Raw genomic sequence first — 23,365 nt, forward strand, 5'->3', positions numbered from 1 at the left:
CTGAGGAACAGACTGTGCTTTCAGGTGATCAGGGCTCTGTGCTTTCCCCATTTCTGTTTAGCTTCTACACAACAATTTCTTTGGCCACAACACAGACCTCTGCGATCTCCAGAGGTTATCAGACGACACCGCCATTATTTGTAGTGTGTCGGATGGGAGCCTTGAGGACCGGTGTGTGCTAAAGCACATGAACATTAATGCCAGCAAAACCAAGAAGATTCCTTCTACTGGTCCACGGAACAATCCTTGAAATAGGGAACTCGTCCCTTAAGTCCATTACATATGTATATTTATGTCTGTAGATGTGGATGCATATAGATAATTTGCCCTAGTTGTATTGATCTATTCTGCTCTGTTTTACTCTACTTTTCCTTTTATAGCTTTTCTCGATGTCTCATTCCTGTATGTGTGCTGCTGTGAAAACCAAATTTCCCCATTGTGGGAACAATAAAGTATTTAAAATTTGTGCTTCGTTGACAGAAGAGCCCTTAAGTTTTCCCAGAAAATGACTTCGTGGCTGCTCTGTGGCTACGCAGCTTTATTCTCCAACTGCAATGCAGGGCATTTTCCAACAACTGTGAGCCACATTACATGTGTAAGACTTCACCCACACACACTAACACATTAAAATACCCATAACCTTGTCACCGGTTTGCTGATCACATCACGAGAACTGGCATTCTGGGAATACTCTGACTCAGCCAATGATTCATCACAATGAGGTGTTTTTTGCACTCATTTAAATTCACATTTGTATGCCATCTACTGTTGTTACCAACAGAATCACATTCACTACAAAAGAGGTGCCCATTTCCCTGATTTTGGGCGATCTGCGATAGGCCAATCCTTGCATATGAAACCAATCTTTTCTACCTCCACAAAGGTCTTAAAGTGGGTCATAAAGTCAGCCACTGTCCGCTTCTGCTGTGAGTTGACTGACAGGCCCCACCCACCAGCTCATGTGTGTGCGTGCGCAACTGCGCATGCCTCTGTTACATAGGGAAACAACAACAGCACGGTTAGCTTAGCATGTCGGCAGTTTTACACAAAAAAAAGAGAGCAAAGGATTACAATTTGTAATTCCTGTAATGCGAAAATAAGCCTTGGTGAAGCTGCAAACAAAACACTACCTCATTCAAATTTTAAGAAACCACCACACCACTCAGTTAGAAATCAAGCTAATGCTAAAGCTACAACTGGCGGTAAACACAGAGTGCTTATCAGTGCAAAGAGCAAAGCTACTACGAGGAAAATGATGGACACAAATGTTATAAACTTTGAATTTATATTTGAGATAACTACCTCATGTGCAGTTAAAACAACATGTTTGTATTGTTTCACATGTATTGTTGGATGTTTTACAATAAAAAAGACTGAAACATTCATGGAGTATGATGTCAGTTATGAAAAAAAAAACGAGATCGGCCAAAATCGGTATCGGCCTGTCAGGTTTTTATTGGCCATAAAATTGCAATCGGTGCACCCCTAAGGATACGTAATAAAATATATCATTAGCAGCATTTACATCCTCTGTTAAAAGGCTTGGGCTGATCACGGTGAATGAATTATTCCAATGATGACTTGCTTTGGCCGGGTTTAAGCTTAAAAATAGGCAAAGATGCAAGTTATTAAAACATAATGTTCCTCTGACTCATTCTGTGAGAGGAATTATTTTTGTCTCATCATCCACTAAAGGAGCAGAACCTTGTTTTTACCCCAGGGGACAGACAGCTTGCAGTGAGTCTGCTCAGCTGCTACTTCCTTTCTCATCTCACAGACCACAATAGAGGGAGTTTCCTTAAGATCTTATCCTGTTTGCTGCCACTTAAACACACAAGACGACAGAGGAGAGCCAGAGCAGGAACAGCAATAAAAGCTCAGTGGACTGCTTCACACATGTGCCTGTGTGTGTTGTGTGTGTGTTGTGTGTGTCAGGTTTGAGTTATTACGTACTGATCGTGTCTCGTGTCTGGCACGGCTCGATCCATACGGAGTTTATCGCTCTCCACCTGGTTGAACTTGTTTCTGGCGTACGGGTCCTGACCTGGTCGAACCACTGTCGCTCCAACGTACAGATCCTGGTCAAAGTCCTGCCAGCGCACTTTTCCTGGAGAAACACAAACATCACACGCACACAATGTTGAATCAACATCTACTGAGGCTGGAAATATATATTTAACACAGTGTAGGGTTAAGCCTTTACTTTTTACTGTTCATTGCTGCCTGCATTAACATATTATACCATTGAACAGGAGTGAGTGTTGAAATATTGCAAAAAAGAAGCATTTCATATAGGGGTGTCCTGATCCGTTATCAGCCAGAAAATGAATATCGGATTTTATCGGACTGCATCTAAAATCTCCGATATAAGGGCGCTGATAAGTTTTTGTTGTTTTTGTCCCCACCCTCAGTTGTTTCCACCATATACTGAAAGTAAAAAATAACTTGAATTGTTGACTACTGTTCTCTGAGTAACATCACTTGATCAAGCCTATTCTAACATTCCACACTCCAAAATAAGTAATAAACGTATGCATGACTCGACCAGAACTCAAGGCTGAAAACATCGGTATCGTATTGGAAGTGAAAAAGTTGTATTGGGACATCCCTATTTTCACATATTTATGTGGATTTCAGGTCAAATAATGCAAAATAAACAGATTTTCTTGAAGAATAAATAAACCTCAAACAAGACATTGTCGCTTGAATAGGTATCAGAATGAACAGCCTCACAGAGCAGTACAAATATCTTTGTAGGCAGACGGCTGACTGACGTAAGAAGTCTTCACGGCTGACAGGAAAGGAACCTGACTGCACCGAGATGAGGCTGCTTGAAGGGGCAGCTTCGTGAAACGGAGGAGAGCTGACATGAAATCTATGCTGCATATTGCCAAAAAAAAGAAAATATGCCAAGCAGATATTGGACCATGGAGCAAAAACAACATTGGCAAGAAATGGGTTTTTTTTTTTCATTATGCACTGCAGAGAGGTGAAGCATAGATATCTGTATAATTAGGCTTCTGCTTGTTTACTGCAGTCAGTAATGAAAATGGTAGAGCCAAGTCTGTTTTTATCAGAACCATAAAAAACAAGGTCAGTTTTTCCCCAAGAATGGCCAAGATCAACTCCAATGTGTGCACATAGTTTCTGTTTAAGTCACAGAGATCTCTTTGTAGTTAGCACGAGCTGTCATGTTTAATTTTTACATTTTATCACGCTACACCAAAACACACACATATTCATTTGTCTAATTAGCTGACGACAGCTGTTATGCTGATGGGTCATATTAAACCATATGGTTTTGTGAGATTACAGCATATCTGAGCATGGATGAGTGTGAACATAACTGACAGAAAAAGAGAGACAACAAAGAAGTGAGAGGGAGAGAAACGGACAAGCTGAGAGATACGATGGTTGATCTTCACAAATGGACGGACAGGAAGAGACACAGAGTTACCAAGTCTGTGAGAGAGCGACAGACACTGACAAACACACAGACAGACTGACTGAGGTACACAGACAGAAAGAGAATGTTTACTCTCCGTGACAGCGTGGGAATGTGACTGGCATGGTAATTAGCTCGCAGTGATCTTGTGTCTGACTCCTGTGTGTGTACCCCTGAGACATTGTGTCAGACTACGTGATGTCCTTGGTGATATCTACATTTAGTGGCAGCAAGTGTTAAATGAAGATAAATTAACATTTAGCCAAACTTTGTGAGAGAGAACCAGAACCAGAACCAGCAAACAGGAAGTGCAACAAGGGACGCGATAGTTAGACACTATTTCTGTTTAAAACCAGTGATTACTTTATTATCTTCTCCCATCATTGCATGAATTACTAGAAAAATAATAACTAACAATAAAAATATTGTTTTTATTGTTACAATTGTGATTTTACATTTTTATATTGCTGTTATCATGTTATCATGTTAATGTATATAGTGCGCTGAGCATTATATGTTTATATTTATTTTTCCAATATTTTATTTAGGTGTGTAATATGACACTCCTCATTCTTGAAGAGAACCTTAATTTCATTGTACAATGACAATAACGCTTCTATCTTCTAATATACATCAATTAGTGACAGAATTACCGTACATTGATTATTTGTGGTCAATATTGACAGCTGTTTGGGGATTATTATAGAAGGTCAAACTCTTTCTACTTTGCTGTAGGCCTATAATGATAGGCTGAATATATTATAGCTTACCTCATCACGATAACAACAGATTAACAAATCAAATTAAAACCTTGGATATACTTTATAATCCAAATATAGTATTATTCATTTGATATACTGTTAAAGAATCCAGGCCGATTACTTTTGAAAAAGCGTGCCCTGGAGTTTTGTGTGATGACTGAACCACAGATCGGCCCTGCATTTGCTCTCAAGGATCACTTGGTTTTTTGACACTTTTCCAATACTCTCCGGCCTCTTTAGCAGGTAGGTACATCCATCAGCTCTGCTGGTGGTTTACTGCTCGATTCTTTCTAACTCAGTACTGGTAAGTGTTGTGGTCTACTGGTTTCCATTACAGTGCTTTAAACCCTCTCATCTGAGCAGTTTCAAGCCAGTGCTGCTGCTGACTGCTACAAAACCTTCAGAAACTCTTTCTACATTAACACGCTTACAACTAACTGTAATACAGAAGCACAGTTCGTTGTAATCATTTATACTTTATCCATGCTGAATCAAAGGTTCAGCACACCAGCTCAGAAAAAACATATATTCCAATATATAAATGGCCATATTCTGTGGTAAACCTGCATTAGAGAACAAGCAATAAACTGATGATCATCCAACTGATTCCTTATTTATGATCATGAAGTGCTCTGTGCATTTGTCCTCTGAAGCTTTAAATCACTTCTGTGCTGTGTGTATTTCATTGGACAGTCTTTATGAAGGATATAATGTGGAAGAATTTAATACGCATCAGTTTTCATAACAAAAACCACTGAAATATCCATAAATTCAGTGAACTAATCTACAACTTGTTTAGCCAATCATAGAAAAAGCTGTTGATTCATCTCAACGTCACAAAAATAGGCAAATAGATGGCACATTTATTAAAGATCAGCTCAAAAACTATAAATATAATTATATAATATATGTTATAAAATCAGCTGAATGCATCAATAAGAGGAAATAACAATTTTGCTTAAACTGCACTGAAAACAGCAGCTTCATTGCTGTTTGGATGTTAATGTGTGTAACTGGGGGAGTGAAACATAGTTTTGCGCAGATATCAGATTTCAACAATCTATGATTAAAGCTAGCCAAAGAATTTGAAAATGCAGTTTATCTTGACCCAATCCCACACACTGATAAAGGCAGCAACAGCACAGAGGCTCAGAAACAGAGAGAATTTGCAGAAAATCAAACTCTTTTGAAAAAGACCTTTAAACTCTTCTCCACAATCAGTCATAATGTTACTCATCTATTGTTTTTGTCTTTCACTCTCAGACACACACACCGCTCCTCTTCACAACGTGAGTAGGATAGAACACGATCCTCTTCACTGTGAGGGGTTTGGCAAATGTGAAGTTGATGTTAAGTGCAAAGCCACCTGAATTTTGAAATGCTCTTAATCATTGAAATCGGCTCTCTTTCCATTGAAAGAACCCCTCTTTCCATAATTTTAGCTGTGAACTGTGGCTTGTGCTCACAGTGCTACTCGCCTCCTTTGGTCAGAGTGAACATAATTAAAGCCCCGAGCACAGGCCGGCTCCAGTAGCTGCCGTACATTGATAACATTTGCTCAAGGTCTTTGCATTGGGTGATTTCCATATTGTTTAATTACTCCTTTTAGCAACTATAAACTCTTAAATCTGCCAAGCATCAACAGATTCGTAGAAAATCCTGAGCCTATCAACTGACCAGCAACTCCTCATCTTTCACTCCGTCTTCTTTTCATCATGAACCTCTATAACAGTTAGATCACTGTGAGTTTGTTGTTAGCAGGTCAAGGTCTTACCACCAAGTTCCACTGCATCCGAAACTGCTTTGAAACCACAACGCAACTGATAGGTTTCCATTAAAGTCATTGTGCCAATATCCACCGCATCGGAATGTGTTCCAGCACAGCAGCGTAACTGCTACATCATGCTGGAGCCCTCTGCAGCAGATACGCAGCCTTTCTATTTTTGCCGGACGCCAAAGCTGTGCTTCAGCAATTTAACAAGTGTGTAAAATAATCCAGTGACCGAGGTTTACCCTGACAGAGGAAAATACCACCCTTCCGGGGCCTCCATTGGGCCCATTTCTGACTCTATCCAAAAACCGAGCACATATTCGGAACCAGGGGAATAAAACTTGTGTGCTGATTTCACATTTTCGACAAAATACACACTTTTTTTCAGCCAGAAAATTATGCTTTTTGGATCAAGAGGGTGCAATTCAGACATACATACGGTACATATTTAGACTCGGGGGAGTACTGATCATGCTTTCCTGTGATAAAAAAGTTTTTAATGTGTTGTGATGAACAAGCGGTTCAGGTTATTATGACTGCAATTGAACCTGAAAAGGCTCTGATACAAAGACAGGTTTAACTGCTGGTATATTATCTGAACTGGTGATGACTTTACCTGGTGACACGTCATAGCATCTACAATCACATGGCTGTGTGGAGTTTTGTGCTGAACATGGGGGGGATTTGCCAGATTGTGACAATTAAAAGGTGTCACTTATAATGTTAAGGGACCATATCACACATTTCCATGGTATTTTTCCTGTTAAGCGAATGGCTGAGGGTCTAGCAGAGTCGCTAATGACATAATCTCATGTGATATAAGCGGAACCATACCATTTTTGTAAATCATCTGAAGCATATAAAACATAAAATTCTTAACAGTAGCTGCCTCAAATAACACTATTTAACATGTTTGGTGCGATTTTGGGAAGTTTAATGGTCAATAGAGTCACCTAAATAGGGAAAGAAGATGAAATAGAAAAACACAATGGAAAAATATAACGTCACACGGAAAAGGATATGCCCTTAAATTAAATTAGGCCCTACATGAACTTTGGTTTGGACTAAATGAAAAAAATTAAAAATTTAGACGCAATTGAGACAGAATAAAAAATACAATAATAAACATACAGTATGTCTGGGGTTAAACATTGTCCTACCTGGTGGTAGGGTCTCAAGGCCATGCGTCTTTTCATCCAAGCTGTGCACCCCTTTCCTACTAGATGAGTCACTGGCAGCCCAGTCATCCTGAAAACCAGAAAGAGAAACAGTTACACTTATCACATTATCACGCTTGTTGTTTGATTTTTATGACAGTAATGTAGTTTTTTTGGGTAAAATACTGTGTTTGAAATTCTCTTTTCTATATTCTTAAAACTGCATTCTTAGATATACAGTATACTTCATTTTACATATTTTTCAGCTAAAAAAAAAGGTATAAGAAGGAGAACATCTATAAACTAGTAAATTGGTCCGACTAGTCCACGAATCATTTTGATAGTTTGATCAAGCAAACAGCAATAAATAAATATTGTTATTGTTATCTAAATAGTGCGAGACCAAGTCAGCTTTTAGCTCTTAAAATTAGGAGCAATGAACAACTAACCAACATTTCTGCCATCTCAACTGAAGGGGGCATTGTGATCACAAATCAATACCTACCTGCCACTCAGCCTCCTCAATACAGACCTCAAAGCCTGTGCAAACATTTTAGCCATTAGACTAACAACAGCATATAACCCAACTGATCCAAAGTGATCAAACAGGATTTATTAAATCAAGAGTATCCTCTGACAATATTCAACGCCTGCTCCACATAATAAATGCATAATCAAAACCTGATAACCAAAATGCTATTTTATCACCAAATGTGGAAAAGGCGTTTGACCGATTGGAATGGAACCGTCTGTGGGCTGTGCTTCATCATACGGGTTTTCCAGCAGATTTCATCAACATGATTAAAACTCTGTACTCTAACTCCACAGCTGTTGAGTTAACAAGCAACATGTGTTCATCCAGGTTTGCTATCTCACGTTCATCGCGACAAGGCTGTGCGTTATCTCCACTTTTATTTTGTTTATCTTTGGCACCCATCGCACAAATAGTTAGAGAAAATAGCCCCAATTAAGGTACATGATTCACCCCATCACATTTCCCTCTATGCAGATGATATTTTAATTTACACAAGTAACCCTTCAGAATCAATACTTTATCTTCTCAAAACTTTTCACTCATTCGGAAATATCTCCGGGTACAAGGTGCCTTTGGGTCCTTCAGGCAAGCTTGGAGTTTCATTTAACATCCCAACTGTCTCAAGTCTAAAATATCTAGGGGTCCTTTTCAATCCATCTCTCGATTGCACTGGTTGATAATAACTACAAAAATATGGTGCTTACCAGAGACAGTGATCTTAAAAGATGGGGTTCTCTCCGTTCCAGGCTTGTTTATCAATAGTTAAAATGAATTTACTGCTCCGCATAAACTTTCTCAGCTCCATGTTACCTCTAGTACCGCCACAAGGCTACTACAAAAAAATGCTTGCTCTCATAAATAAATACTTATGGAATAAGAAAAAACAGAGAATCAAAGGTTCAACCTTATATACGCATAAATCCTCAGCAAGTATAAGTCTGACAAATTTTGAGTGGTACTCATGGTGCTTTGTGTTAAGATCACCCAACTCATGGTTAAAGGCTGATAAACCAGCAGCATGGATGCCAATTAAAGAAGAATTATTAACATCCTATGCTTTGCCCACTCTTCTATATTCTAATTTACCTTGTAAAATGATTAAAGATCAGTATGGGCCCATTATTGCACACCTGGTGTATGTCTGTAATCAAGTAAACAAACACTTGGGCAAAGTCAAAGAATATTATCTCCAAACACCAATATTTCATAACTACTCTCTCTTGATTAATTAGAAGCTAATCTCTTTTCCCCCATGGGAGCGCAAAGGGGTTCACAAACTTGTGGATGTTGTGGGGCAGGACAGACTCTGAGAATTTCATGACTTACAAAAATGCTATAATTTACCAGGGTCATCCTTCTTCTTCCATTTACAGTTGCGTGCCGCTATGCGCTCTCATGGGGTTCCCTGGGGATGCATGCTCAAAAACATCCTCTCCACCCCATTTTGAGCAAAGCTAAAAACAACGGTATTGTCTCCGATATGTATAAACTGGTTGTTCAATCTTCTCACAAAAACTTTTGAACATCTTTGGAAAACTGATCTGAGAGATCATTCAGAGTGGGATTGGAATCATATCTGGTCAAACATCACCCTTACATCCAAGAATCCCAATCACCAAATGATTCATTATAAAATAATCCATCGAGCCTACCTATATCCCAGGAGGCTACATCAAATTAAACTAAAAGACAGTAATTTTTGGCGATTGCTGTCCAGACAATACTGTAGGCACTTTTGTCCACATGGTGTGGCAATGCCCAGAAGTTCTTCATCTCTGGGAAAAAGTAGCAAATAAACTATATTACCTACACACCGAGGCTTCTTTTGCTAGATGACACTTAAAAATATTATTTATCAATTAATAATCGCTGGATATTATTAGCTGGTCTTACAGCTGCTAGAAAGATGATGGTTTCTCGCTGGAAATCAGTGCAGCCTCTGACTGTAAGGGAATGGCTCCTATCGTACAAAGATATAATTCCGCTCAAGCTTTCTGCCGCCCAAATTAATGGAGCAAAGACTGAAAATATCTCTTGCTGGTCTAATTTATTAACTGAAATGGTACTTGACTAGACAGTAATTTGCATCACACCTGATATCCTTTGCCATTAAACTGTAAGGCAAATTGAGAGAATTGATTACATAACCAGATGTACCTAACTAATCTGTACTGTACATAGATATTGTGTAAATATTGCTATTTTTGTGGATGTCTTTGACAGAGGAAATTAGCACCTGCTTTGTACTGTGCTTATTACTGTGCAATATTTTAATATTGAGTAATTGTATATATTGGGGGAATCTGGACAAGGTTTTTTTTTTTTAGTTTCTTTTAATTTAATTAATATTATTATTATTATTAATTTATTTATTATTTAAGGGATTGATTTCTATGTGTATTAAACTAATTTGTGGATATGTATCAAGATGTCGCAATAGGAATGTGTGTGCATAATATAACTGTTTGTAAACTACAAATTTGACTAATCACTAACCACATGAATAAAAAAGTTGATCACAAAATATTTACATGTATAGATATTGTTGAGTTGGAATACATTCAGTCAACAGAATGGAGGCAATTTACAACAAGATACTTGTCTAAAAGACAAAGCACCAAAACAAAATCATTCACTTTCTGAATATTATTTATCATTTGGTCTTTTGCAAATGAACATTTTCATGCCTACACTGGTACTTGTTATCTTTGACTTCCTTTTCTGTTTGAATGACTCTATTGAAATCCCCTTGTGTTATCATTCTCTGAAATAGTCACACAGCTTAGTCATCTTTTCTAGTATCCACATTCCACACATGAAACCATTAAAACTCAACAAATCGATAGACTGAGGCCCATCAATCAGGCCCCGCTCTGAACACTGTCCTTGACATTAGAAACCTATTATTTAACTCTTATTTGCTCCATCATTCAGCTTCACCTTCAGCCTCTCCAAAACAATATTGATCTGTTTGTTTTGCTGCTTTAAGGTAAGACATGAGACTGATGTCACAGCCCACCACTGACAGCTCACCTCTAAACCTTAGGGATGAAGCTTGAAAATGATTTACCCTCTGCTGCTCTGATTCTTATAAATCAGACTTTATGGGCTGCACATTTGCATTAGAATCCCCAACAGTTGATCCAATGTATTGATCATTGGTACTTTCATTTCATCTACTGTGGACAAAAGCATTATCAGGTCTCAACACTAGCTATTTCTCTATGATCGAGAGTAGAAATATCTGACCCAAAATGAGTTTTCAGGAGACCTGATTGTGTCCTGAGTCACAATGTAATGCTCAGTGTAGGATGAAAATTACAGCTGGCTGGTTTCTCCCTGCAGAAATTCAACTTTGGCTTGGACTAAAAAAAACAGGGCACATTTTCAGGTAATATCGGTATAGCTTTCAACTCCTGTGAGATCTTTGTTAAACTTTTTAAATATTCAAATACGATCGATCTAATCTAAAAGCTTAATGTAGTCGCATTAAGAGCTCAATATGGGGACTCTTTCAGAGTAAAAGCAGTTAAAGCAGTGGTTCCCAACCAGGGGTACGTGTACCCCTAGGGGTACTTGAACACAATGCAGGGGGTACTTGGAAACATTGATGAATCTATTTCCAACATGCTGAGTCATATTTAAGTCTATATAGAAAGGTTACTAAATTGGAGGAACGAAGGGGTTCTCCTCATCTGGAGAGTGGCTTTGGGGGGCACATGAGACAGAAAAGGTTGGGAAAAATTGAGTTAAAGGATAGAATAAGTTGGTAAATGTACAAATGTTTAGGAGATTTAGTTTGTGTGTGAGTCAGCCCAATATTAGTCTGTAGAACTCAAACCCAAAATTAGCAGAAGGAATGACCTGAAATAGATATAATAGGGCTAAATAATACAAAAATGGATCAAAGGATCCCCAGAAGAATGGACAAAATACCTTTCGTCCATACAAAATAGAACTAAAGAAAAGCAGAGACGTCAGTCACCAAGTTGATAAAGAAGTAAAGAAGGAAGAAGCAAAGTGACTTTTACATGTCCAAAAATTCAATACTATTCATTTATTTTTGTCATTTGACAAATTCCGCCAACTGAAACAGGATGTTGTAAAGCGCACACGCTTGTCTTGAAACGGGCCAACCTGTCCGCGGACTCACAGAGCGGCTGTATTTCAATACATCTGTCCACTAAAGCGTCTTTTGAGCAGAGTTTGAGACGGGGCATGCAAGTGTGAGTTATGCTTCTGTTACATGTAGTCCTCCATTAACATGGACCACGCTGTAGCCTGACGCATGGCTACGCAGCAGCAGCATATATCTGGTTTCAGTCCGTCAGCGCACGTTTCACAGAGATCCTCTGATCACTGTACTGGTTTGCATCATAAAGATCATTACTTGGATGGGATTAAACCAGCGCACACAATAAATTATGCATGTCTTGGCACTATCTCTCGAGACATCTGTGCAGATGAAGGCAAGTTTTGTGTGCATCTCCAAGAACATGCTCATATAATAAAGCAGAGAAGCGGATTTTCATCAAGAACTTCAATGCACTTTAGGTTTATTATATTCTGCATTGTTGGAATGTCATTGCTAAATAAATGTTCATATGTTTAAAAAATATTTTTTTACTTGTTCAACTTTTACCTCACCTGTATTTAACTCATTCAGTGCCAGCCATTTTCAAAATTTCTACCCACTCAGCGCCAGCCGTTTTAGAGCAGTTTGACTAATTTTTAAAGACCCACAGATTCTGAAAGATTAAAGTCTCTAATTTCATCAGAAAAAATAATTTTGTTTCTAGCTTGTTTCGTTCTTTCGTAATTAGCAATTAAATAGAGGCAAGCTTCACATAAATCGCTAATCACTAAAAACGGCTATTAGTGCCTTTGAAGCAATTTTTTTTGCTTCAGGGACACCTCAACATTGGTTTCCTCCTATAGAACTACAAAAACAACACTGAGACCGGGCTTTTGATGGCAAAATTATTATTATTTTGCTATCTATGTCAGAGTTGAATGGTTTGCTTACTGTATTTTGGCCATCCTCCAAGTCTCTCCATGCCATTCACGTCTATAAACGTGAATGGCACTCAATGAGTTAATCTTTGTTAAATATTTTTTACTAGTCGTTCTACCTCACTTTTGTTAATTTCAATAAAAGTTCCTTTTTTAAAAATTGAGACTCGTACCATTTGTTATCATCATTGTGTAATTTTTATGATTTAAATTGAGGGAGCAAAAGTAGTATCGTCTCCAAAGACCGGCTCAAGAAAATCGGCAGTCCGTATCGGTCATCGGCTAAGGCTGATGGAAAAAAAATTGGTATCGGCAACGGCCCTAAAAAATCCATCATTAGTCGATCATTATTTTTTTCATTAGATTTTTGCCAAGAATTTTCATTTTGGTGCATTCCTAGTGTTCAGTCTAAATAGAATAGTTTAATTACAGATGTTTTACACCTCAGTACAGCTGGGAAACAGATACACTGCATAGTTGCTTTGCCTTGGCAGAACCAGGAAGTTTAGTTCTTGCTATACTTCCTGGGTCAGCAGAGGCTACAACACAGATGCTGGCGGCTTTTTGCTGGCAACCTGAGACCATAAGCAGACGATAGTCACAAAACACTTTCAGCACAAATGGTCGTAGCCTAAAACAATTGTATAGAAATCGACCCTCTACCACCGTAGCTCAGGTGGTAGAGGGTCGTCTTCTGATCGAGAGGTTGGGGGTTCGATCCCAGTACCTGACTATGTGTCGAAGTGTCCTTGGGCAAGACACTGAACCCTAAGTTGCTCCCAGTGGTCGACTAGCGCCTTGCATGGCAGTCCTGTCCTACTGGTGTGTGAATGTGAGAATGATTGGGTGAATGAGCTGATATGTAAAGCTCTTTGAGACTGCTTCAGTGTGGTGATAAAGCGTTATATAAAATCAAGTCCATTTACCATTTACCATTTGTTTTGCCGCTGTTGATTAATAAATCCCCTCAATTGTGAATCCATGCAGAAATATCAGAAATCTAATCTCTAATGATTTCTGGGATCCATAAATTAGCCTTGATCAAACTAAGCGTAATTTCTACACTGATTTTATTTCTCTACTAATCAATTTAACACAGCTCTTCAACAGATCAATGTTGATCTCACTGGTTTAATCTCAATCTGACCAGGCCTCTAACCAACATCATACTTATTTACATGACTCACTGCCTCCAAGCACACAGTTCAGCTCCACTATAGATCAAACCCATGCTGTAACGATGATGTGGGAAACTGTTGACCAGACTTTTCTCTCACATCTGTCTATAGGGAAGTGTGGTGTATCACAACCCATGCACAAGGGAAATCAACCTAGGCAGTTGCTTACTAATGTACTGGTTACAAGTTGTGACCTTGCAAAGCCCACAGCAAAGGCATGTCACTGCTGACCAACATGAATTGTCAGAAGTGCAAAGACCAACCTTTTCTAAATGTAATTCTTTGGTCAAAGTGCTATAACAATTCACAGGTTGGCCATCTGTGGTCAAACAAGAGTCAAACATTAGGGGTGTGTGCATTGCCATGAATGACGATACGATACAATTCAAGACTTGCATGTCAGGTACATTATTGCCCGATACTAAATAATAAGATATGTAATGATATCAATAATTACAAATCTCACTTTTACAGGTACAAAATGGCATGAAATACAGTTTGTTAATTATTTTAAACTTGCAAGAACAAGTAAATGGTAACTAATATCAAATACAAGTTGTCTGTTTATCAAATTGTTATTTTAGGGTTGGGCGATATGCCTGAAATATGTATCACAAACGATATAAGTTTTTCGTAACAGTTGATATCGATAATTAATTCTTCTTTTTACCTATTTAAAATAGGGACCAGAAGAATAAAGGGCAATTTTAAATACTTTTATTTCAAACATAATCTTTAAGATTTAAAAAGAGGTCAACAGACTATGGAAATAAACTACAAAACCTCAATTAAAAAAATTAACTGTTCAATGTACAAATATAGACATTAAAAAAAATGCTTAATCAAACTAAATGTGCAACACATTTTATAAATAATCAGTGCCCACTTGAGGTAGAACTAACATCTCTGACATGAAGTAAACAGCAGGTTATGATTATATTATATTAAATAATTCAAATTAAACCAGATCAGACTTGATGATTTATTAATTACTTTGAGCAGTACTAACAGGATGTTCTGGTGTAATAATCACAATAGTTACATTACTGTGACGGGACAAGCTTTGTCTGAACAAGTGAAATATAATCAGATTAAATTATTTCACACAACATGTTAGCTTTTATCCTCCCATTCAAGTGTTAAATCTGACCATAAGTAAATCAGTGGCCATCAGCTTCACGTGGAGATTGTGTGTGATTGTAGTATTTGATCACAGATAATACTTTGCGCTGTGAGTGGGCGCGTTTTATCGTGTCAGGAATAATGCCCATAATCAAGGCACTTTTTGAATTTCTCCCCTAGTGGGAGGTCAGCAGAAAGCAGGTGTTTAGTTACTCTTTAAAGAGTGGAGTGTGTGATTTATCAACAAATGGTTGCAATAAATATGTCTTATTGCTGATTGAAACTCCAAACTAATATTTGAGGGCTTCTTTTTTTAAAGAAGTCATCTATACTGCTTTAAAAACCTTTCATTGCCAGAATTGGCAAGATCCGCCTTGATTTATTATGATAACATAAGTGATTACTGAACACAGAATAAACACACCACAGTAAATCTTAATCTTAATATTAAACCATTGTTACCAAGTCAGTGGCCCATTTAGTTGGACGTGACGAATGTTAAAAGCATCCAAGTTTTGCTTTTGGGGAAAACTGTAGAACCTAGAAGAAACCCATTCAAGCACGGGGAGAACTTGCAAATTTTGAACAGAGCATTATAATATTTGGAAATAAAACTTAAATGAGGCCACAGAGCCAAAAAACACAAACCCACAATGGTCTGTTTCAAAAAGGTCCCAAAGCTAGGGTCTATTCTTACCAGCAAAGACCAAAAGACCCAATACTCCTGAACTTGGACTGATGATGCTTATGTTAAGGGATTGAAAAATAAGTAAAAGTAGTAAAGTCATGCAAATATTAAAATGCAAACTTTACACACCTATACCAGGTCAACCATCAATTTTAAACCAATTATGTTCTTGAGGTTACAACGCTAATAGAACACAACCATGGATAGATGCGTTTAGAGGACAAAAGTTTGAAATGAAGCTTAAATGTAAGCTACCATTTACAGTCTTATGAAACAAATGTAAAAGAAAAGGAAACTCCAACCAGTCAACAGTAAAACCAGATTAAAATGGAGCTCCTAACGCTAAATGCTACAAGATACGAGAGAGCAGTTCCTGGCATCAGCGCTACAGAAAATCATACGTAACCAGTTAATTGAAATTCACATTAGCCTGAAGTAAATAGAGCAAAATGTGTGTAATTATATCTCAATTCAACCGGTTGTACCCATCTCATTAATTCATGCATTGCAATGCTGGGTTGTGCAAAGATGAGCAAAGTCCCTAAAGAGAAAGAAGGCCTCAGCCTTTTTGTGTAGAATGTGTTCTTCCTGTGCCTGCTGGCTTTTACATGAATACACCTGGAACCTATCATGTACGTTATGTAACAATTCTCCACTGGTGTGAACAATTTTTGCTTTGCCATCTGTTTTTGTGTCTTTTCCTGTGATAGAGTAACAACCTTATCATGGGGTATCCTTCCATTTTGGCAGAGTGTAGGCTGGGAATGGCTCCAGGGATGCCAGTATAGATGAAATGTTCCGAGACTATGTGATAACAAGGCTGGCTTTGTTTATATATAAGATTGCAACTTTTGTGAAATCGGGAATGTTCTTGATATTATACAGCATTGGGGAAAGGGAAAAGTCAGTAAGGAGCCAAAGAGGAGAGTCGTAAGAGATTAACATTTCAGCTTTTTTACTTGGAAATAACGCAATCATTATGTGTGTCTCTGATCCGACTCCCTGCAGTGATGCAGTGCTTCTCCTGCCCATTGTTTATTCAGGAGAAGAAAGAATTGAGACCAAGTTGCAGTTTCTCTTCCTCTTTAATCACAGCACAATGTCCTGGGGACTCACGCACGCATGCACGCAGTCCTCTGGCAACAGTTCAATGTAAAAAATGAAATAAGTTAAAAAAGCTTGTTGCTCCAAACAAGTCTTAAAATAACTGTGACTGCGATGTCTGCACACAAGGAGAAAGGGTTTTGAGAAAAAACGAATCTGATTGAGAAGAATGAGACCATTGTGTTTGCTTTACAGCAACAACATCTCTGACGCTTCATTCATAATGTCCACACCATTACCAATAAGCACCCATCTTTCCATTTTGGTTCTTTCTGTAACATCTTTGAAATGTATTAAAGCGTATGTATTGACGCGTACAACAGCACATTAAGGTTATAAGGTGTCTTCCTTGTTCAGTTGGAATGTGGGCACGTGTAATAAGATGGTTGATAGTGGTATGCAAAATCTCATTTCTCCTTTTCTGGTAAGTGATAGGTCAAAACACTTCCACCATGAAGTTCCTAGTCTTCTTAGGAATAATATCATAACGTCCAAAGCAGCAACTGGATGACCCGTAACTACTTCTGTCATCATTCAATACATCTTAACTCCTAAGAGCATTTACTCCCTCTCGAACAGTGCGTGGTTGATGCTAAGGTGGCAGAAGTCCTTGTTTACCACGAACTTTAGTAATTGCAGCCACCATTTTGTTGGGTCGAAAATGTTGTCACAATACTGTGACATTGCACGTCACAGGGATGTGATGTACCTGGTCACATGACCACTTCTGTCCAAGAAAACATGGCGCAGTACATGTGGACGGAAGAGGAGACCGAAACATTTCTTAGCATTATATGTAAAAAATTTTACTGCCCCATTAGACAGCAAACAACAAAACAAATGCGAAGAGTTATAAGGAGCTTTTGATCATCCATCCTTCTGCAGCGAAGTCTCGTGAGACAGTTACAAGGCTCCTGCCCAAAACAACCTTCACTGAAAACACGTTCAAAGCACAATTATAGTCTGTCAAAAGTTTAGAAAAACTAATGAAAACACAGCTTCTAACGGATGAGCCGGTTTTCCTCCTCCTGGCTGCTCTACAAAAACCTTGCCTGCAAGATAGCTTCTCATGGTGTTCACAAACACCAGAATCCATCTTGTGCTGCGCCCGCCTTTGCCTTTCGAACCCAAATCGAACCGGTTCGAACCAATCGTGAGGCAGTGTTGTGGCATAGGGCGGGATATCCGGGTGTGACAAGGGCAGGCAAGCCGAAGCAAAACAGGCGAATGCACAGTTGCGGGGAGAGGAACTAGCTGGGCTACCGCTATTAGCATAGGTCCGAATCCAAATAGAAAGATGTCGACACAGGAAGATGAACGTGTGGAAGCTGCTATAAACTTTTAGAAGAATCCAGCATTTCCAATGAAAGAGCAACAGCGAGAGGCACTTTGTGTATTTTGGAAGGTAAAGACAGCAAAGCCTTGTTGTGGCAGCGTTTCTGCGGCGGATGCCGATGACATCATCATTTGCTAAAACAAATCACAGTTGAGAGACGCCCCGCCCTATGAGCTTCAAGCATTCGGTACATTGTCCTTCCCTGGTTCCGAAAGGATTCACCAGACTCAGACCCAGATCGATGAGGAGAACTCGAGTTAGAGGGAGGGCTACACATCACAAACAGAGCTTGCAATTAAGATTAAAACAGGTAACCTTTAAGGACTGTGAAGGGGAGAGTAACCTCAATTTGTGTTGTCTGTCAAATATTAATAGCAAGCAACTTTGCATGATTGCTATTGTAAAGGCAGAGAATAAAGAGAACAATACACAGCAATTCAAGACAAAGGTGGAAAAGACCCTGAAGTCCTTTTGACTTCTTGGTCAAAAATTCAGACTGCAGTGAGCAAACTGTGATAAGTCTCACCAGGATGTGTGTTGTGTGCATACTCAGTAGGTGCTTAATGGAGCAATTGTGTGTACTGGCTCCCTTCCCAAAACTCCATCTGCATCCTTCACACATTCACGAACCCCAGCAAGGAGAGATTGACACATGCAATTCCAAACTACGGCACAAAAACAAACACAAATCACGGCTTCCTTTATCACTGGTCAGTTGAGGGTGAATCACTGGACCTTCAGGATTATATAAGAGATTCACGATATTGGATTGTTTTCCACAAGGTCGAAATTTCTCCCCACTAATTGCAGATATGATCAAGTTTCTGTCGTGCACTTGACAGTCAAAATTATTTTGCATAGTCTTATCCCGTTGGCCTGCTGGCAAAAACAGGTTTAGCAATTGGTGCATTAGCTAAATTAGTGATGAGTTTACCTGGTGACACTGACACTGGTGGCATTGCACAGCAGACTCATCTACAGCCACATGAAACATGAAGATGAATCCTCAGTTGGCGGTAATCAAAGGTAATAATGTTTTGAGACCATATACATTTTCATAATATTTTTCCTTTTAACGAGTGGCTGAAGGTCTAGCAATACGACCAACATCACTCTTGTAATATAGTCTCGCTTGATTTGAGCTTTATTGTCACAACGTTGTAAGTCATCTACAGTGTACAAAATGTGAAATTAATAACAATAGTTGACTACAATAACCATATTTATGTTTCGGACAATTCCTGGAAGCTTAATAAGCCAGTATGTTCATCTAAATAGGGAAAGTTGATGAAACAGACAGGAAACAAAAAAGTATACCATGATGCGGAAATGGTAAACCCTTAAATGGATATTGGAAAATTTTGAAACTGAAAATTGGAGGCTCAACTGTGTCATAGCTATATATAAAAAGGGAAAAAACTCTAACAATTTAAAAATCGGTAACATTAGTGAATAATTCTACTTTGAAATTGTAGAGGTAATTTTACTTCAAACTCGATTTCATGCACTCCTGCAGTCTTCTACCCACACAGAAGATGGGAGTGCTTAGTCACGCCTCTTTACGGCAATGAGGGGTTTACATATGACACGCAATGAGAAAACCAAGAACAAGTCGGCATGTGATTTTATTTTATTTTTTGAAGTGAAATAGGAAGCACTCCATGCTTTAAATAATTGTATTAAGAGGTTTTAAAACAGAAAATTTTGTCTTTGAAATCGGCTTGTTTTATTGCCGAGCGATGTCTGTGTTTGGGGGTGTGGAGTCCCACAGCTGATCAACACACTCTTGTTTTTGTTTTCAGCCAATAAATTGCCCGTTGAAGTGAGACGCATGGCTACTTAAGCATTTATTCTGATTAAGTATTTGACAAATGCTGCTTCAGGAGTGTGTGTTTATCCCAGCAGCAGCTCTTCACTTCTTTCACCACATAAATAATTATTTTAAGATGCTATTGCACTGTTTTTTTTCCTGCCGCTGCTTCGCATTGAATCAAACAAGTGGAAAACGCATCAGTTCATCTGATAGGTGATACAATTGGCAAAACTCTTTGTGAATGATCGCGCTGCGCTTCAATTCACCTATATACTGAATGGACATGTATTATTAATTGTGGATAAATCACAATAATAAAATGGTTAAAATAGCTATTCACAACCATTGCTGGGGGTTGAGTTAACGCAAATGAGCAGGCTTTGTTTCTGCCCCCTCAGTCTGCCGCTCTCAAGTGACAAAAACTACAGAACCTTTGAAAACCATTTTCTCCCTTGTGTAATTTAGAGTGATAACATTCATGGCCATAACTTCTTCAAATATTTGATTTCCAAGTGTGTACCACCATTGGAAAGCTTAGAATTCAAATTTATCTGTAGGGTCAACACCTAACATGTTCCTGCTGCTTTCACAAACTATGTTGTCAGTGGGATGATCAAGGAAGCAATGCCTGTTATATTATCTGTTAATTATATCGGCAAAAGGCCGATGTCTAATACTTAATTTAAAAACAAAATTAGCCGATACTTATAACATGCCAATAATATGGTGTATCACTAATATACACTGAACAAAAATATAAACGCAACACTTTTGTTTTTGCTCCCATTTTTCATGAGTTGAACTCAAAGATCAAAGGCATTTTCTATATACCCGAAACATTTCTCCATAAAAAAAATGACCTTTTCCTCACGGTGACGGCGATTCAACTCAAATCTGTCCATTTCCGCGGTCAACGGTAGATTCTGTTTTCATTGGTCGATTCCGTGATTCCGTTAACATAGATTTTATAGGGCCCGAGTGTAGTTGTTGTTAGCACACTCTGATTGGCCAGCACACTCTGATTGGCCAGCAGCCCAGGAAGACAGTTCTCGCCGATTCTGATTGGTGAACATATATCACTCAAATGATGAAGACGAAAGAAAAAACCTCAGCGTTAAAATTTAAATAATCACAAATTGTTCTTTAAAATGTACTTAATACACTTAGCAGTGGAAACACTTTAACGAACCGGGCCATCAGAAACAAACCGAACTGTGAACCAAAAAACCGAGGTACGTATTGAACCATGGGCTGTATTGTTGCATCCCAACCAAAATGCAACATTTGTATATATCTGCATGAGACACAATACTTGAGTGTCTGCTGTTTAGTCAGTCTACAGCGTGCCAATACAGAGAGGACACCAAGTGGAACATCCTACCCTCAGGGGGAATCAAGTTTTAGGCATTCAAACTGCAGCAATTTACCACAGCTGCAGCTCAACAATGCTTGGGATAAAGTGGAGTCAGATTGCTAGTAACTGTTCCATGCAAGAACAGCATTTTCCCTCGCTGGAGAACAAACAATTTGGACCACCAAAAAAAAACAAATGCATTGTTTCAGTATCGCTTTGGGCACAAATACCCAACATGTCTTCATCTGATCCCCAGCTGATCTGCTTAATGCTCCAATGTGGTTGCAAATGTCACCACATCAACGATATAAATGCGAGTTCTGCTGCGTTGGAATATTCTCTCTGCTAATCCCCAACAAGATCAAACATGTGAGAGAAATCCAAATCAAAGATGCTTCAAACACTTTTTAAAAATCCTTCAAAAATGGGACACAAGAGTAAAAGCACCAAGATTTGAAAAAAGAAACCAGCATGATTTATAAAAGTCATGTTTTTTACATAATCTCAGGTGTCTGTTTTATAGCTGTGTTGGTTCAGATATAGCAAGATACTTTGTTTCCTAATCTTTCCAAAATCAATAAATTATTAATTATTTCAGTTGCACCATTGATTGTGATCTGAAGTTATTCATTAAAAGAATATTGTTCTACCGAGACACATTTTTTGAATATCTTGAGAATATGTTAAAGTATGCAATATTCATAATCCCAAAATCATCAAGCAACTGAGAAAAAGCTGGCGCAACCTACATCATCACAGCGTTCGTTCTTGTTGAGTGAGACGTTTTGAAGACAATGTCTGCTCTGTTTCTGTTCAGGACTACAGCCGAACATGAAAGAGCAGATAAACGTTAAGAATGACTGAATCAAGAAAAGCTATAAAGCTGATTCACAGCTGTCGACAGATGTAGTGAGGAGTTCAGTGTCAAATAGGAGAAAGATGGGAAGAAATGAAATTGAAAAAAAATTAAAAAGCCCTATAGGGACGCCAGATCCACCAAGCTCCTGGAAAGGTAAAATAAATGGATGGAAAGAATGACTATTAAATGTGCAAGTTATAGAACTGAAATGTAAAATGATTTAGGAATTAGTTCAGAAAGAGAGAGTACCAGTAAAACATGTTACATTGACTGAGCAAATGTTAAAATACACAAAGTTAAAGAGAAAAGAGGAGAAAAAGTGAGAATCAAAGGAAAGCACAGAGGATGATAGAGTGAAATGCTCACTCATTTCTGTGTGTGTGTGTGTGTGTGTGTGTGCGCGTGTGTGTAGTGGAAAAAGTAGGTCAGGGTAGTATCTGTGCTGTTGTTGGAAGGGTGCACCAGCTTGTGACGTTAAAACCCTAAATATAGACATCCAAAATAATTTATCAATCATGAGCTTCATCTTTTTTTTCCTCCTCTGCCAACAGCAATTGAATAATTGTGTAAATAACCAGAGCTCTGCTGCTGCTGATGTAAAAACAAAGAAGGTTTTTAATAATTTCGACACAAAATGAGTGGCGGATTCACTCAGATCTTCAATAAACCAGTTGCTTCCCTGAATCCTTCAGTGATGCAGTTTACTCACCTACTGCACGGAATTCATGAAGATTACAGCAATGATTAGTGCATGTGAAGAACTGGTGCTGACTGCCCTTATTTAAATAAGTGTTTTGTACATGTTGTGTTGAACATGGAGGGTGAACATGAGAGTAATAAAAATGTGAAGCAGCAGAATTGGAGGTGTTAGTAGAGGAAACGAATAACAATGTGCCCGGCTGATCGCGTGTGTGAGACAGTGATCCGCTGAGAAGAGATGGACGCACGCCCAACTTTTTTTCTCTCACACACACAGAAACGGGTGAGCATTTCACTCTATTATCCTCTGTAATCCGTGTATCATTCTTTCTTCATTAATTAACAAAAATATGAAAAAAAACACTCATTATTTGATATTTGTTTCCAAAACCAAAATGAAAAAACGGAAAACGCCTTGTTTTTCAAATTCAAGCTGTTTTGCTTTGGTACAGAAAACAAAAAACAAACTCCTTTATCCATTTTCTCCATTACCGATTTGCCAAAGTACTTGACGCGGAAGTGTACTTTCA

General features: G+C 38.4%; 1 protein-coding gene across 1 annotated transcript in view; it reads right to left on the bottom strand.

The window, feature by feature from the left end:
- Positions 1-23,365, bottom strand: part of galnt2 (UDP-N-acetyl-alpha-D-galactosamine:polypeptide N-acetylgalactosaminyltransferase 2) — a 64,596-nt gene that overhangs the window by 19,851 nt on the left and 21,380 nt on the right. The window contains exons 2-3 of the mRNA XM_028475451.1: positions 7,138-7,225; positions 1,954-2,107 (exon numbers count right to left, since the gene is read on the bottom strand). Of these exons, the coding sequence (XP_028331252.1) occupies positions 1,954-2,107; positions 7,138-7,225 (242 nt within the window). The remainder of the gene's footprint in view (positions 1-1,953; positions 2,108-7,137; positions 7,226-23,365) is intronic.

This window comes from Gouania willdenowi, chromosome 3, assembly GCF_900634775.1.
Source record: "Gouania willdenowi chromosome 3, fGouWil2.1, whole genome shotgun sequence".
Taxonomy (NCBI): domain Eukaryota; kingdom Metazoa; phylum Chordata; class Actinopteri; order Blenniiformes; family Gobiesocidae; genus Gouania; species Gouania willdenowi.